The 15,568-nt window shown below is 38.7% G+C and overlaps 1 protein-coding gene across 3 annotated transcripts in view; it reads left to right on the forward strand.

Moving 5' to 3' along the window:
* DPY19L4 (dpy-19 like 4) overlaps positions 1-15,568 on the forward strand; it is a 64,868-nt gene that overhangs the window by 20,283 nt on the left and 29,017 nt on the right. For all 3 annotated transcript variants that reach the window (XM_006076266.4, XM_044928542.2, XM_025265045.3), the window contains 5 exons: positions 7,413-7,536; positions 11,790-11,924; positions 14,414-14,545; positions 14,645-14,743; positions 15,292-15,365. In XM_006076266.4, coding sequence (XP_006076328.3) covers positions 7,413-7,536; positions 11,790-11,924; positions 14,414-14,545; positions 14,645-14,743; positions 15,292-15,365 — 564 coding nt within the window. The remainder of the gene's footprint in view (positions 1-7,412; positions 7,537-11,789; positions 11,925-14,413; positions 14,546-14,644; positions 14,744-15,291; positions 15,366-15,568) is intronic.

The raw sequence follows: 15,568 nt of genomic DNA on the forward strand, positions 1-15,568 counted from the left end.
GCCTGTTCATCCTAGAGTCTTTGCTCTGTAACAAGAAGTCCACACACCACACCTGGACAGTGGCCCCCACGACTAGAGAAAAGCCCATGCAGGCAAAGACCCAGCACAGCCAAAAGCAAATAAATAAAAACGTCAGTGTTTCTCAAGCTTCACATATGTATATTTAAAACTTTATAATCATGGATTTCGTGTGTTGACTTAAATAACCTGAATGATGCATGGATGTGTGCTCAGTCGCTTCAGTTGTTTCCGACTTGGTGACCCCATAGACTGCAGCCCGCCAGGCTCCTCTGTCTGTAGGATTCTCCAGGCAAGAATGCTGGAGTGGGTTGCCATGCCCTCCTCTAGGGGATCTTCTCGACCCAGGGATTGAACCCGTGTCTCCTGCATTGGCAGCTGGGTTCTTTACCACTAGCACCACTGGGAAGCCCAATTTGAATGATGATGTTACTTAAATATAAAACATAAAACTATGTTTCCAACTCCTTGTGATGAAAACATTTATGATAGTATTGAAACCAATTTACTAATGAAGTAACAAACCAGTAAAATATTAACTAGAAACATTAATGTGAAAAATGATATTTTGCTAAAGCCAAATTTCTACTCAGCATGTATATAGTACCGGAGCTTCCCTGGTGGCTCAATGGTGAAGAATCCACCTGCTAATGTAGGAGATACGGGTTCAATCTGTGGGTCAGGAAGATCATCTGGAGAAAGAAAATACAGTTCACGCCAGTATTCTTGCCTGGGAAGTCCCATGGACAGAGTAGCCTAGCAGTCTACGGTCCATGGGGTTACAAAGAATCAGACACGACTGAAGAACATATACCAGTTCACTAGGTTCTTTTGAGTATGGCAAACCTACATGACTGGATACTGTGAGATGACTCAGATCTCATGTTGCTCTGTTATCCATTATGAAAATTTTTTTTTTTTTTACCATAGTGATCTGTACATTTTGTTTTTACTTGGCAATACATCACTTAGTATTAAGAAAACCATGTCATGTTTTTTTTTTTTCCTGATTAACCCAAGGCAGTTGAAGTAGTACGCGTAACCAATTGGATTATTAACACAAACATGAAAGTGAGTCCTGAAATCTTTTGGCAATAATGAGTTACAAAGTGGTCATCCAGTTGATTCAGGTTATGTTTATACTATGATGTATTTGAAATGAGAACACAAAAACTCAGAGTTGGCTGTCTCTGGGAATATATCCGTAGGCCCGGTTGATGAAAGTAGTTATTATTTGAACTGCTGGTTTGTTCTGCTCTCTGCTCGGCTCTGCCACTGGGGAGAAAAAGTAAGTCTCACTGGATTTTGTCACATCCCATTGTTATCCTTCTGGTGCTTACAACCACCAGGGATGGTGGTGTGGGGAAGAACGTTGAGTAACCCAGGCATTCAGGACTGGGGCTGTGAGGAGGCTTGTTCATGTAGAGAATAACTGGCAGAGTTGCTCAGTTTTTGCTGCAGTGACTAAGAAGGTTCCCTCATCCCTTCCCAGACAGTGTTTCTGGTGCACAGTTTTGTAGGTTTCACTGTACCGATCTGTGCGTTGGGTAGGGGTAGTGAATGAGTCTTTGGAATGAGGATTACAGGTTCAGCTTCCCAATTCTGGGCTGGTAGAGTGGTTGGTAAAGTCCTGACTTGAGAATAGACATCCTCTCCTTCCTGTTTGTTGACTAATGACATGGTGAATATCTTGTTTTGTGTTTTAGAAAGCCAACTTTCACAACAAATTTTCAGAAGTAATATTGTATGAGAATAGGTGGTCTTTAGAATACATGATATTCACAAAATGGTATTGCAGCAGTCACATCTGGAAAAGAAATACTCCATATACAATAAAATAAATTCCAATTGGGTTAAAGAATTAAAAGTAAACAATGAGACCAGTGATCTCTATACAAAACCATTGGTTCCTGTTTTTAAAAACTGTAGTAGGTAAAGTCAAAAACAAGGTAAGTATATAACAATAGGGAGGAACTGGTTAGATTATGATAAACATGTATAGTTATGTACCATGACCATTCAATGTTCTTGAAGTTTATGGGCGTATATATTATAGAAGGATGCTCATATTGTTAAGTAAAAATAGATCATACAGAGTTATAAAAGAGGAAAGATCTAATACTGTTGACTAGGTTTTAGAAAATGTATTAAGTGTTTTTCAGCTTGTATTTCATTTGATCTTCATGTTTTTAATATGTGTGTATATATACTTTCAATTACATATACATTCATAGAACACAGGTTATTTTCTAATACTTTATAGCAGTTTTGAGGTATAATTGACATAGAATAAGCTGTACATATTTAAAATGTACCAGTTGATAATTTTAGATGTTTAGACACACTTGTGAAACCATCAACAAAATCAGTATAATGTTATCACCACCCAGAGTTTAGATGTGCTATCTGGAAATCTCTCCCTTGTTCCTCTTCTTACCCCACCTCTACCGCTGTTCCACTGTCTTCAGGAAACTGATGATTTGCTTTCTGTCACTGTAAATTAGTTTGCAGTTTCTAGAAATTTATATAAATGGAGTCATACGGCATATATTTTTTGTTTTTTTCTTCCACTTAGCAGAGTCATTTTGAGATTCATGTATGTTGAGTGTATCAATAGTTCATCCCTTTTTGTTGCTAAGTAGTAAGTAGCCTATTGTATGGCTGTGCCACATTAAAAAAAAGTTCCCCAGCCAGGGATTGAACCTGCGCACTCGGCAGTGAAACGGCAGAGTCCCACCCACTGGACTGCCAGGGAATTCCCTGTCAGTTCAGTTCAGTCGCTCAGTCGTGTCCGACTCTTTGCGACCCCATGAATCTCAGCACACCAGGACTCCCTGTCCATCACCAGCTCCCAGAGTTCACTCAGACTCAACGTCCATCGAGTCAGTGATGCCATCCAGCCATCTCATCCTCTGTCGTCCCCTTCTCCTCCTGCCCCCAATCCCTCCCAGCATCAGAGTCTTTTCCAATGAGTCAACTCTTCCCATGAGGTGGCCAAAGTACTGGAGTTTCAGCTTCAGCATCATTCCCTCCAAAGAAATCCCAGGGCTGATCTCCTTCAGAATGGACTGGTTGGATCTCCTTGCAGTCCAAAGGACTCTAAAGAGTCTTCTCCAACACCACAGTTCAGAAGCATCAATTCTTCGGCGCTCAGCCTTCTTCACAGTCCAACTCTCACATCCATACATGACCACAGGAAAAACCAGAGCCTTGATTAGACGGACCTTTGTTGGCAAAGTAATGTCTCTGCTTTTAAATATGCTATCTAGGTTGTCATAACTTTCCTTCCAAGGAGTAAGCGTCTTTTAATTTCATGGCTGCAGTCACCATCTGCAGTGATTTTGGAGCCCCCCAAAAATAAAGTCTGACACTGTTTCCACTGTTTCCCCATCTATTTCCCATGAAGTGATGGGACCAGATGCCATGATCTTCGTTTTCTGAATGTTGAGCTTTAAGCCAACATTTTCACTCTCCTCTTTCACTTTCATCAAGAGGCTTTTTAGTTCCTCTTCACTTTCTGCCATAAGGGTGGTATCATGTGCATATCTGAGGTTATTGATATTTCTCCCGGCAATCTTAATTCCAGCTTGTGCTTCCTCCAGCCCAGCATTTCTCATGATGTACTCTGCATATAAGTTAAATAAGCAGGGTGATAATATGCAGCCTTGACGTACTCCTTGTCCTATTTGGAACCAGTCTGTTGTTCCATGTCCAGTTCTTTTTTTTTTTAATTTTTTTTTATTTTTAAACTTTACAATATTGTATTGGTTCCATGTCCAGTTCTAACTGTTGCTTCCTGACCTGCATACAGATTTCTCAAGAGGCAGGTCAGGTGATCTGGTATACCCATCTCTTTCAGAATTTTCCACAGTTTATTGTGATCCACACAGTCAAAGGCTTTGGCATAGTCAATAAAGCAGAAATAGATGTTTTTCTGGAACTCTCTTGCTTTTTCCATGATCCAGAGGATGTTGGCAATTTGATCTCTGGTTCCTCTGCCTTTTCTAAAACCAGCTTGAACATCAGGAAGTTCACGGTTCACGTATTGCTGAAGCCTGGCTTGGAGAATTTTGAGCATTACTTGACTAGCATGTGAGATGAGTGCAATTGTGCAGTAGTTTGAGCATTCTTTGGCATTGCCTTTCTTTGGGATTGGAATGAAAACTGACCTTTTCCAGTCCTGTGGCCACTGCTGAGTTTTCCAAATTTGCTGGCATATTGAGTGCAGCACTTTTACAACATCATCTTTCAGGATTTGAAATAGCTCCACTGGAATTCCATCACCTCCACTAGCTTTGTTCGTAGTCATGCTTTCTAAGGCCCACTTGACTTCACATTCCAGGATGTCTGGCTCTAGGTGAGTGATCACACCATCGTGATTATCTGGGTCGTGAAGATCTTTTTTGTACAGTTCTTCTGTGTATTCTTGCCACCTCTTCTTAATATCTTCTGCTTCTGTTAGGTCCATACCATTTCTGTCCTTTATCTAGCCCATCTTTGCATGAAATGTTCTCTTGATATCTCTAATTTTCTTGAAGAGATCCCTAGTCTTTCCCGTTCTGTTGTTTTCCTCTATTTCTTTGTATTGATCGCTTAAGAAGGCTTTCTTATCTCTTCTTGCTATTCTTTGGAACTCTGCATTCAGATGCTTATATCTTTCCTTTTCTCCTTTGCTTTTCACCTCTCTTCTTTTCACAGCTATTTGTAAGGCCTCCCCAGACAGCCATTTTGCTTTTTTGCATTTCTTTTCCATGGGGATGGTCTTGATCCCTGTCTCCTGTACAGTGTCACGAACCTCATTCCATAGTTCATCAGGCACTCTATCTATCAGATCTAGGCCCTTAAATCTATTTCTCACTTTCACTGTATAATCAAAAGGGATTTGATTAAGGTCATACCTGAATGGTCTAGTGGTTTTCCCTACTTTCTTCAATTTAAGTCTGAATTTGGCAATAAGGAGTTCATGATCTGAGCCACAGTCAGCTCCTGGTCTTGCTTTTGTTGACTGTATAGAGCTTCTCCATCTTTGGCTGCAAAGAATATAATCAATCCGATTTCGGTGTTGACCATCTGGTGATGTCCATGTGTAGAGTCTTCTCTTATGTTGTTGAAAGAGGGTGTTTGCTATGACCAATGCATTTTCTTGGCAAAACTCTATTAGTCTTTGCCCTGCTTTATTCTGTATTCCAAGGCCAAATTTGCCTGTTACTCCAGGTGTTTCTTGACTTCCTACTTTTGCATTCCAGTCCCCTATAATGAGAAGGACATCTTTTTTGGGTGTTAGTTCTAAAAGGTCTTATAGGTCTTCATAGAACCATTCAACTTCAGCTTCTTCAGCATTACTGGTTGGGGCATAGACTTGGATTACTGTGATATTGAATGGTTTGCCTTGGAAACGAACAGAGATCATTCTGTCGTTTTTGAGACTGCATCCAAGTACTGCATTTCGGACTCTTTTGTTGACCATGATGGCTACTCCATTTCTTCTGAGGGATTCCTGTCCTCAGTAGTAGATATAATGGTCGTCTGAGTTAAATTCACCCATTCCAGTCCATTTTAGTTCGCTGATTCCTAGAATGTCGACATTCACTCTTGCCATCTCTTGTTTGACCACTTCCAATTTGCCTTGATTCATGGACCTGACATTCCAGGTTCCTATGCAGTATTGCTGTTTACAGCATCGGACCTTGCTTCTATCACCAGTCACATCCACAACTGGGTATTGTTTTTGCTTTGGCTCCATCCCTTCATTCTTTCTGGAGTTATTTCTCCACTGATCTCCAGTAGCATATTGAGCACCTACTGTCCTGGGGAGTTCCTCTTTCAGTATCCTATCATTTTGCCTTTTCATACTGTTGATGGGGTTCTCAAGGCAAGAATACTGAAGTGGTTTGCCATTCCCTTCTCCAGTGGACCACATTTTGTCAGATCTCTCCACCATGACCCACCCGTCTTGGGTTGCCCCACAGGCATGGTGTAGTTTCATTGAGTTAGACAAGGCTGTGGTCCTAGTATGATTAGATTGACTAGTTTTCTGTGAGTATGGTTTCAGTGTGTCTGCCCTCTGATGCCCTCTTGCAACACCTACCATCTTACTTGGGTTTCTCTTACCTGGAATTCCCTGTACCACAATTAAAAAAAAAATAATTTTACTTACTTATTTATGGCTGTGCTGGGTCTTCATTGCTTTGTGTGGCTTTCCTCTTCATTGTGGTGCTCGGGCTTCTCTTTGTGGTGGCTTCTCTAGTTGCAGAGGTCAGGCTCTAGGCACGTGGGCTTCAGTCCTTGCAGCCCACAGGCTCAGTAGTTGCTCGGGCCCCTGAGAGCACTCGGGCTTGGTAGTTGAGGCTCACAGGCTCAGTAGTTGAGGTGCACGGGTTTAGTTGCTCTGCAGCATATGGGATCTTCCCGGACCAGGGATTGAACCCCTGTCCCCTGGATTGGCAGGTGGATTCTTAACCACTCTGGCACCAGGGAAGTCCCTGTACCACAGTTTGATTGAACCAAAATAAATGCAAGCATGTTTGTCTCCATTAGGAGAATTATGCAGCAATTTTCATGAAGTATTTTAAAGCAGTAGCACCATTGTGTTTGTGTGGCAGGGGAGGGGCACAGAAATAGCCATTGAATTTATGGAGATCCAAATTAATTGTTATGAACAGAGTCCGGTGTGTTAGGAAGGGAGGATATGCATAGGAGACAACACTCAATGAAGATTGATACAGGAGAAACTTAGGAGGCACCTCCAAAAACATTGTGTTTGTGATTCTGGAAATTTTCAGAGCTCTCTAGATCTATCATATACAGGGCTGTTGTAATGTTAATTCTGGAAGGAGTATTAAGTAGATATTAGAAGACACGCATTGTAATCCTAATTGTGTCATCTTCTAGCTAAATGAGTTGATTAAGTCACCACTTCTCTGAGCTTCTTATTCCTTTTACATAAAAGTTAGTATAAGAACTGCTAATTCCATAGTGCACATTGTGCTCTAGAGAGATAACCATGTCTAGAGATATCCCTCTAGAGAGGGATAACCATGTCTTTTCTAAGGGAAGGGAAGATGGGGGTTGAACTCCAGTGTACTTGCAACAAGTTGTGTGTTGTAGCATGAGGCTGTATTTGCCCCGAGCAGAGATGCCTTTTCAAATTCTCACAAAGGCCCATCTATTCATCAAGCAGACAGAGCAGCACTGGGTCTTCCTGGGTGGGAGGTCAGGTAGTAGTGAAACAATGAATTTGTTGTAAGATGCTGCCTAGGTAATGGTGGCTTTGTCCATGCCTACCTCACAGGATATGGAGAACAATGAGATGTGTGTGAAAGTGCCTTGAAAAGCGTAGTGTTACACAAATACAATGTCTTGCTCTTTTGCTGTTCATCTGTGGTTTATTTTAGGGTAGATACAACAAGAATTGAACACTCCATTCCTTTAAGAGAAAACTGGGCACTACCGTATTTTGCATGCCAAGTTGCTGCACTTACAGGCTATTTAAAAAGCAACTTAAATTCTTATGGAGAGGTAAGATGCAAATTTATTTGTCGCCATTCTGATCTATTGCAAATGTGGTATATAATTTTAAAGCTATTCATATGAAAAGTTAAGTTATATTCAGTGAAATCTAGTTACTACATGATAGATAATCTTGTTATAACTTTTTCTGTAGTCTGACAGTATACTTAGGAGAAGGGAGATGTTACTTTTAGTGCAGTTACTTGACAAATATGAAGAATATTTTATTTTGCTATTTCTCTCACTTTGGGGACATTCATGGCCTTTACTCATCACGAGTTGAAGAATATTAATGAAGTTAGAAAGTGACCGCAAGTGACAGCAGTGGTGGCAATGCACATTTTGTTTACCTTTTACATTTTGTTTGCCTTTACGTTTTCTGTGACTGAGGTATAGGTAAGCTTCAGGAGACTGTCCTGGGTGGTTTAGATTCTTAACTTGTGTTGTTGTTACTGCCGTAAACCCTTTGAGGAATCAGGTGAAGCTTAGATACTCCATCTCAGAATAATGATTTTAAATGCATAAAATAAAATAAATATGATTATAAAAGGCAACCAATTATATTGAACTTGACTTCAATGTAGTAATCTTTTGACAGTCTGTCTGCCTGTCTTGGATTAAGAATTCTCAGCCTGAAAAAGGGACTGACTACAGGGACCTGGTTGGCTAGGAAATAGGATTCGCTTAAGGTTCCTTTGTGAAATCTCTGAAAAATACTCTTCTTTCAGGGATGTCAGATGTCCTGAGCATAGCAAACTTTATTTCATTTTCTGTAGTACTAGAATTTCCTTTTTTATCTAAAATAATTTATCTAAAACATTTGAGATTTGTAATTTTTCTTTTGCTGGGCTTGTGTAAAGACCTTTTTGAGGAGGAATATTTTCTACAATAGGAAGTCTTTAATTGAATGTTTTCCTGTTAGATTGTGCAGCCTTCTAGGGAAGAATAGCTCTTCAGTTTTTGTTTAAAAGTGTAACATAGCAAAATGAACTGCCTAAGCTTCTTTATATTTACCATTATTTTGAATTAAAGTGAAAATTTTGTTGGCACAAAAAAAGATGTGTTTGGGTTTTTTTTGGCCATGCCTCAAGGCATCTTAGGTTCCCTAGCGGGGATGAAGCCCATGCCTTCTTTAGTGGTAGTGAAGTCCTAACCACTAGACTGCCAGGGAATTCCTTATCAAAGATAAAATGATTTTTAATAAAATCATTCTTCTGGAACTTCGCTGGTGGTGCAGTGGTTTAGACTTCACCCTCCAAGGCAGGGTGCATGGGTTCGATCCCTGGTCTGGGAGCTAAGATTCCATGTACTCTGCTGCCAAAAAAATGAAAATATAAAACACAAGCAATATTGTAACAAATTCAATAAAAGACTTTAAAAATAGTCCACATCAGGGTTTCCCTGGCGGTCTAGTGGTTAAGAATCTGCCTGCCAAGCAAGGGACACGGGTTTGATCCTTGGTCCAGAAAGATCCCACATGCCTTGGAACAACCAGGCCTGTGCACCTGAGAGCCTGAATGCTGCAACAAGAGAAACTACTACAATGAGACGCCCAGACTCCGCAAGGAAGAGCAGCCCCCATTCTCTGAAACCAGAGAAAGCACACACACAGCCACAAAGACCCAGTACAGCCAAAAAAAGGAAACAAAAATGAAAAAAAATCATCAGGAAGTATATTACTAATAATAAACATTTTAAGAAATAGCCCATGTCAGAAAAGTTTCTTTAAAAAAAAAATAAAATTATTTATTTTAAAAGGTGTTTCAGAAGAGGTAGAATGAAGTGTAAATTTATTTTTCCCTTCTATACCATATTCTATATTTTTCTGAATATCATTGTTTCATTGCCATGTTGTGTATTCTTCCTAGTACTTTAAAAAATTGTTTTAATTAAAAAAGGACTTCCCTGGTGGTCCAGTGGTTAAGAGTCCACCTGCCAAGGCAGAGGATACGGGTTCAATCCCTGGTCCAGGAAGATTCCACACGGTGCGGGGCAACTAAGCCCGTGCACCACGGCTACTGAGCCTGTGCTGTAGAGCCCGTGTGCTGTGAGAAGGGAGACCACCACGAAGAGATGCCTGTGCACTGCAGCTCGAGAGTAGCCCCGGCTCGCTGCAAACAGAGGAGGCCTGCACAGAGGCCGCGGGGACCCAGTGCAGCCGAAATGCACTCATATATATAATAATAATAAAATACATACATTTAAAAAGTAATAAAGACATCTACGTTATGCTGCTGCTGCTGCTAAGTTGCTTCAGTCGTGTCGGACTCTGCGACCCCATAGACGGCAGCCCACCAGGCTCCCCCGTCCCTGGGATTCTCCAGGCAAGAACACTGGAGTGGGTTGCCATTTCCTTCTCCAATGCATGAGAGTGAAAAGTGAAAGTGAAGTTGCTCAGTCATGTCCGACTCCCAGCGACCCTATGGACTGCAGCCTTCCAGGCTCCTCCATCCATGGGATTTTCCAGGCAAGAGTACTGGAGTGGGGTGCCATTGCCTTCTCCGCATCTATGTTATACAGATGGTTAAAAAAAAAAATTCAGTGTAAATGGATAGATACACAGTGAAAAGTATATTTCCCTTCAGTTCACTATTGTTTACCAAAGACCTGGTGCTTTTTGGAGGGATATAAGAATAGCTTATACTCCTATTTTTGTTTACATGTTTTTCTCCTTGTTTATTTAAGCGCAATTATTTTTCTGTATTTTGAAAGTATTCCATGAGTTTCTCCCTCCTCCTCTCCCATCCTCTTTCATTTTTTTCCTCTCAATATTAACATAAAGGAAGTAAATTATGTTTAGCAGTTATTTGATTATTTGTAACCACTCATCTGGTACTGGGCTTCACTGGTGGCTCAGATAATAGACAGTCCACCCTGCAGTGCAGGAGACCCGAGTTTGATCTCTGCTGGGTTGGGAAGATCTGGTGGAGAAGGCAATGGCAAACTACTCCAGTATTCTTGGCTGGAGAATCCCATGGACAGAGGAACCTGGTGGGCTACAGTCTATAAGGTCACAAAGAGTCGGACACAACTAAGTAACTGACACACATGTCTGGTACTCAAGAGTACACAAGAAGAGCAAAATATCTATTCAAATATTAAAGCAGTAGCAATATTAGGGATTGTATAAAAACATGGCGGTTAAAAAAGAGCAAGTTTTTACTGTGGTGTATTCTTAACCCTTCAGCTTAAAACTCAATTTTTTAAGAAAACAAAACTGCACTTTCTGCCGCCATGATGCCTGGGAATCTTGGAGGTGTTGTAATAATTGAAAGAAGCAAAAGCAAGATTACTGTAACATCTGAGGTACCTTTTTCCAAAAGGTATTTGAAATATCTCACCAAAAAATATTTGAAGAATAACCTGTGTAGTTGCTAAGAGCAAAAAACTAAAAAGGTTACAAATTGTGTTGCTGCTAAGTAATTAATCAAGATGAAGAAGAGAAAGATTAAAATTCAGTTATCTGGAGTATTTTGTATGTTGTTGCTCTTTTGTTGTGTCGGATTCTTTGTGACCCCATTGACTGTAGCCCGGCCCACCCGGCTGCTCTGTCTGTGGGATTCTCCAGGCAAGAATACTGGAGTGGGTTGCCATTTCCTTCTCCAGGGGAACTTCCTGACCCAGGGGCTGAAACTGTATCTTCTGCATTGGCAGGTGGATTCTTTACCACCGAGCCACCTGGAAAGCCCAATTTTGTATCAGTTCTTCACTAAAATTTAGAAACCAAATAGATACATACATACACACACACACACACACACACACACATATATATATATGTAAACTGTCATTCCATTATGTTTGCTTCCCCTTGAATTCACACTATACATACACATTGTGTGTGTGTGTGTGTGTGTGTGTTTGAAAGAAGATTTGCACCTGAATCAACCTGAATCAGTAGTAGTGACCACCCAGCAGTCAAGTCTAGTAAAAGCCACCATTTAAAAATACTTACTACCTTATCTCTTAGAATGAAAGAAAATTTTACTGAATTTTCTTCTTTTCTTTTTTTTATCTTCCTGAGGTTCTCAATATGATGTTGAACATGAAGGGCAAGTGGTTGATTTCTTTGTAGAACATTTGATTTAAGATCTTATTGTTTATGTAAAGATTTAATCATAATTATGTGATCTTTAAAAAAAGTTTTAAGAGTTGCTTTAAAATAGAACCAGTAAGGGCTTCAGAAGTTCAGGTAACAACCTTATGGGTTTGTATAGTAACAAAGCTGTTAACACTTAGTTTCTTGCTTTTGTTTTCCCTAGAGGTTTTGCTACTTGTTGATGAGTGCTTCAACTTACACCTTTATGATGGTGTGGGAGTACAGCCACTATCTCCTGTTTCTTCAAGCAATATCTCTCTTCTTGCTAGATAGTTTTTCACTGGAGCAGAGTGACAAGGTATTAATGGCATTTCAAAATTATGACTTTAAATCTGCAGAATTTTAAATCTAGTGTTTATAGGGTTGCATAAAAACCATTTAGCTTTTAAACTTACTTTGAAATGCTTTAATAGGCTCTGATTTATACTTCTACTTAAAAGGTTGTTAAATTCATTCTTCCCTAGTCCTTTTAGAAGCACTTTGAGAGTCCCTTAAGCCTGGGCTGTTTAACCAAAGTCACCCCTGTGCTTCCTCTCTATTTCTAGCCATTTCTCCCATCTTCCCTGTTTCTTAAAAAAAAGAAAAAGTGAAATATAGGACATGTTCAAGAGTCTATGTATGCTATATATATCCCATGGGCTGAGTATCCAGGCCAAGGGGTCACAAAGAGTTGGACATGACTGAGCAACTGAGCACACATATAATGTATAGAAAAAATATGAGTAATTGAACACCCAGGCCAAGAATTGGAGCATTTCAATACCCTGGAAGCCCCTTTTTCCCAGTCATATCCTGCTCCCTCTCCAACAGAGGCTAACTATCCTGAATTTTGTTAATCCTTTCCTTCTTTTTCTTTATTTTTTTTTTAGCACCTATCTATGTATTCCTAAAAATACGTTGTTAAATTATAATGTATTGTTTACTTTTGCCTGATTTGCTTTTGAGATTCATCCATGGTGATATATAGAGCTATATTTCATTCATTTTTATTTATTAATATATTCTACTGCTAAATAACATTTCAGCTTTTTTCCAGTTTATTGTTCATATGACTGGTGCTGCTATAAGCATTCATATACATATCACCCTGCTCAGAAGATTTTTCTAGAAGATATACCTCATAGTGGAATTAGAAGTCAAAGGATAGTGCATATTCAATCTAACTAGAGATACCAAGCCTTTCCCCAGAAGAGTTATATTGATTATACTCCTGTCAGCAGTAGTTTCCCATAGACATTCAGTCCCTTTATCTTTTTATTTTTTTGCTTTGTTATCTTTCTTTTCCTTATTTATAAACATTTATTGAGTTTTTAATATATTATCTTATCTAGAAATTTGGGAATCTTCATGCTCATCCTTTTTCTTCCGCTTGGTCCAGAATCCTGGTGATTAGGTTATTTAAATAATCATTAACCAAGTATAAAGTTGTTAACTTGTTAAGTGAAAGGGTAATAAGTACCTAAAAGTATTACAGAGGTAAAGCTTCAGGAAGCAGCTACCACCCTAGAAGCTGTGGAAGAACTGGAAATTATTAAAACTTAGAAGTTTAGAGGAGGGACCCCTGGAGCTGAAATAGACCTCTGATAAACAGCCACTGCTCCACTTTGCTGGTGTCTCTACTGGAAAGAAGGGCTCTCTGGAAAAGGGACCCAGACTTCTGAGAATGGTACTCTGGCCAGCTGATCCCATCGTCTCTGGGGTAAGAAGACATGATAAAGCTGATTCTTGAAGCTTAAGAAAACTGCAGCTGCATGGAACTGCTGTTACAGGAAGGAATTACTCCGTTGGAGTGAAGAAGCCTTGCTAAGGTGGTCCACCCAGGAACTGCAGGCTGCAGGAAGGAATACATCTCTGCTCTGTCCTCCAGCCTTACCTCTCAGGAACACAGATTGGCAGAGCTTAATAGGGAGCCAAATGGAAAAGCAGAAATAGAGATGATAAGGTTGGCCCCAGCATTATGAATCTGGGATAGAGGCATAGGTTTGGACTAAGAGAACCAGCAGCCAAAATGAAAAAATAGGATATTACTAGCACCCAGAAAATCAGTAGAGCCCTCTCCTTGTGACTGTGTCAGTCTCCCAACAGTGAGGTATTTTTTTAAAAAATGGCTCTGGCCTTTTAGGGATGTTTTTTCTTTCTGTGTTTTTTTTTTAAGATCACTCTACCTTTTGATTCCTCCCCCTCACCCCAACTAATGTCTATATTTTGTCTTAGTTCTCCCCTTTCTATTCAATAAAAGGAATCTGTTTTATGGTAGATTAAATTATACTATTGAAGTTTAGAAAAGAAACCTAGTAAGACATAACTTTCTAGAAGAACTAGGAGGTCTTCTTCTATTAGGAAATTAAATTTAGCTTTCTTATTGTCACTGTTAAATGGACCAAGTACAAAAATACTTTTCGCTGGTGCCGTATTTCATGGCAATATATTTTCCTTGGGTAGGTTTTGGGGACTACTGCTAAAGATTATGATTTTTTACTTACATAGCTTGATATTGCTCAGGTGGACATGACAAACCGAGTGAAATGAAGTCAGAGCCTGGGATTAAAGAAGGTTCTTTTAGTTTGATTTAGACATCCATGATTTCAAAGCTTTTTACTTTGTTTCTGGAGAGTTCTTTCTAAAAAGAAAGAACTATATTCCATGACATTAAAAGTACAAATTGAATGGTTGTACAACACTGTCCAAAATTATAGTAGAGCATTTACTTTATAATTGTAGTCAAACTTTATCTAATGGAAAAAATGTACAGTAAAATTCATTTTATTCTCATTTTTGTCCCAATAGGTTCATGAAGTTTATAAAATCTATATATTTTCTCTCTTTCTGGGATATTTACTGCAGTTTGAGAATTCAGCTTTATTGGTATCTCCTTTATTAAGTTTAGTAGTAGCCTTAATGCTTGCTAAGTGCCTTCAGGTAAGTAGAATTGACTATCATTCTTGGGGTGAATTTTTAAATTGTTAATTTTTAAAAAAAATCTCACTTATTTGTTCATATGGTTCCTCCTCCCCATAGCTGAATGTGAAGAAAGGAACTTTTGTGGCTAAAATAATGAAAGTGATTAATTTTTACTTGGTGTGTACTCTGACAGTGACATTGAATATTATAATGAAGGTAAGTAACTCTGTGTTGGAGATTCATGTAGTAAAGCAATTTGAATAATTTAATTTTAATTAGAATAATGGGATAACAATAGAGTTTATACAGTAATATTTTTAGTTGAACAGTAATCATACCTAGTATATTAGGTGGGAAAATAGGATTCTGAATTTTTTCTAGATACACTTTTAAAAATTCTACTTTATTTTTCATTTAATTTAAAATGTCATCATTACCCAAATTAGCATTAAGTAATATGTAGAATAAATTCAGATGAGTAAAAGACATTCAAAAGAGTGGGTAAGTTGTTTATGCTAGTTGGAAAAAGGTTAAAATTTTCTTACTACCCCATTATACTTTTATGCTTAACTATAAGGTAATGTGATTGACTTATGCCAATAAATCTCCTTGCTTCATAGTTATACCATGCATTTTTAATTCACATTTTTTGTTTCATAATCTTGCTATGTTTTCTAGTTCTAGTATTGGACAAAAGCATATTGTTATAAGCATAACTAATAGTTCTACAACTAATAGTTCTAACTAGTGTTTTTATCCTCCAGATGTTTGTCCCACACAAAGAAAATGGACATATGCTGAAGTTCCTTGAAGTAAAATTTGGACTAAATATGACTAAGTAAGTTTTAGATTATGTAAGTTTTACCTAACTCTATACTACTTAGAAGATAAAGAGCAAAAATAATCAAAGGAGGTAGTAGGCATCTAATTACATACCACTCAGAAAATAATCTGGGATATTATAATATCTAGAAGAAATATGACATTAATACTTCTCTTATTTTAAAAAATATCTCATTTAGGTCTTTTAAAATTAGATAT

Source organism: Bubalus bubalis, chromosome 15 (genome assembly GCF_019923935.1).
Source record: "Bubalus bubalis isolate 160015118507 breed Murrah chromosome 15, NDDB_SH_1, whole genome shotgun sequence".
Lineage (NCBI taxonomy): Eukaryota > Metazoa > Chordata > Mammalia > Artiodactyla > Bovidae > Bubalus > Bubalus bubalis.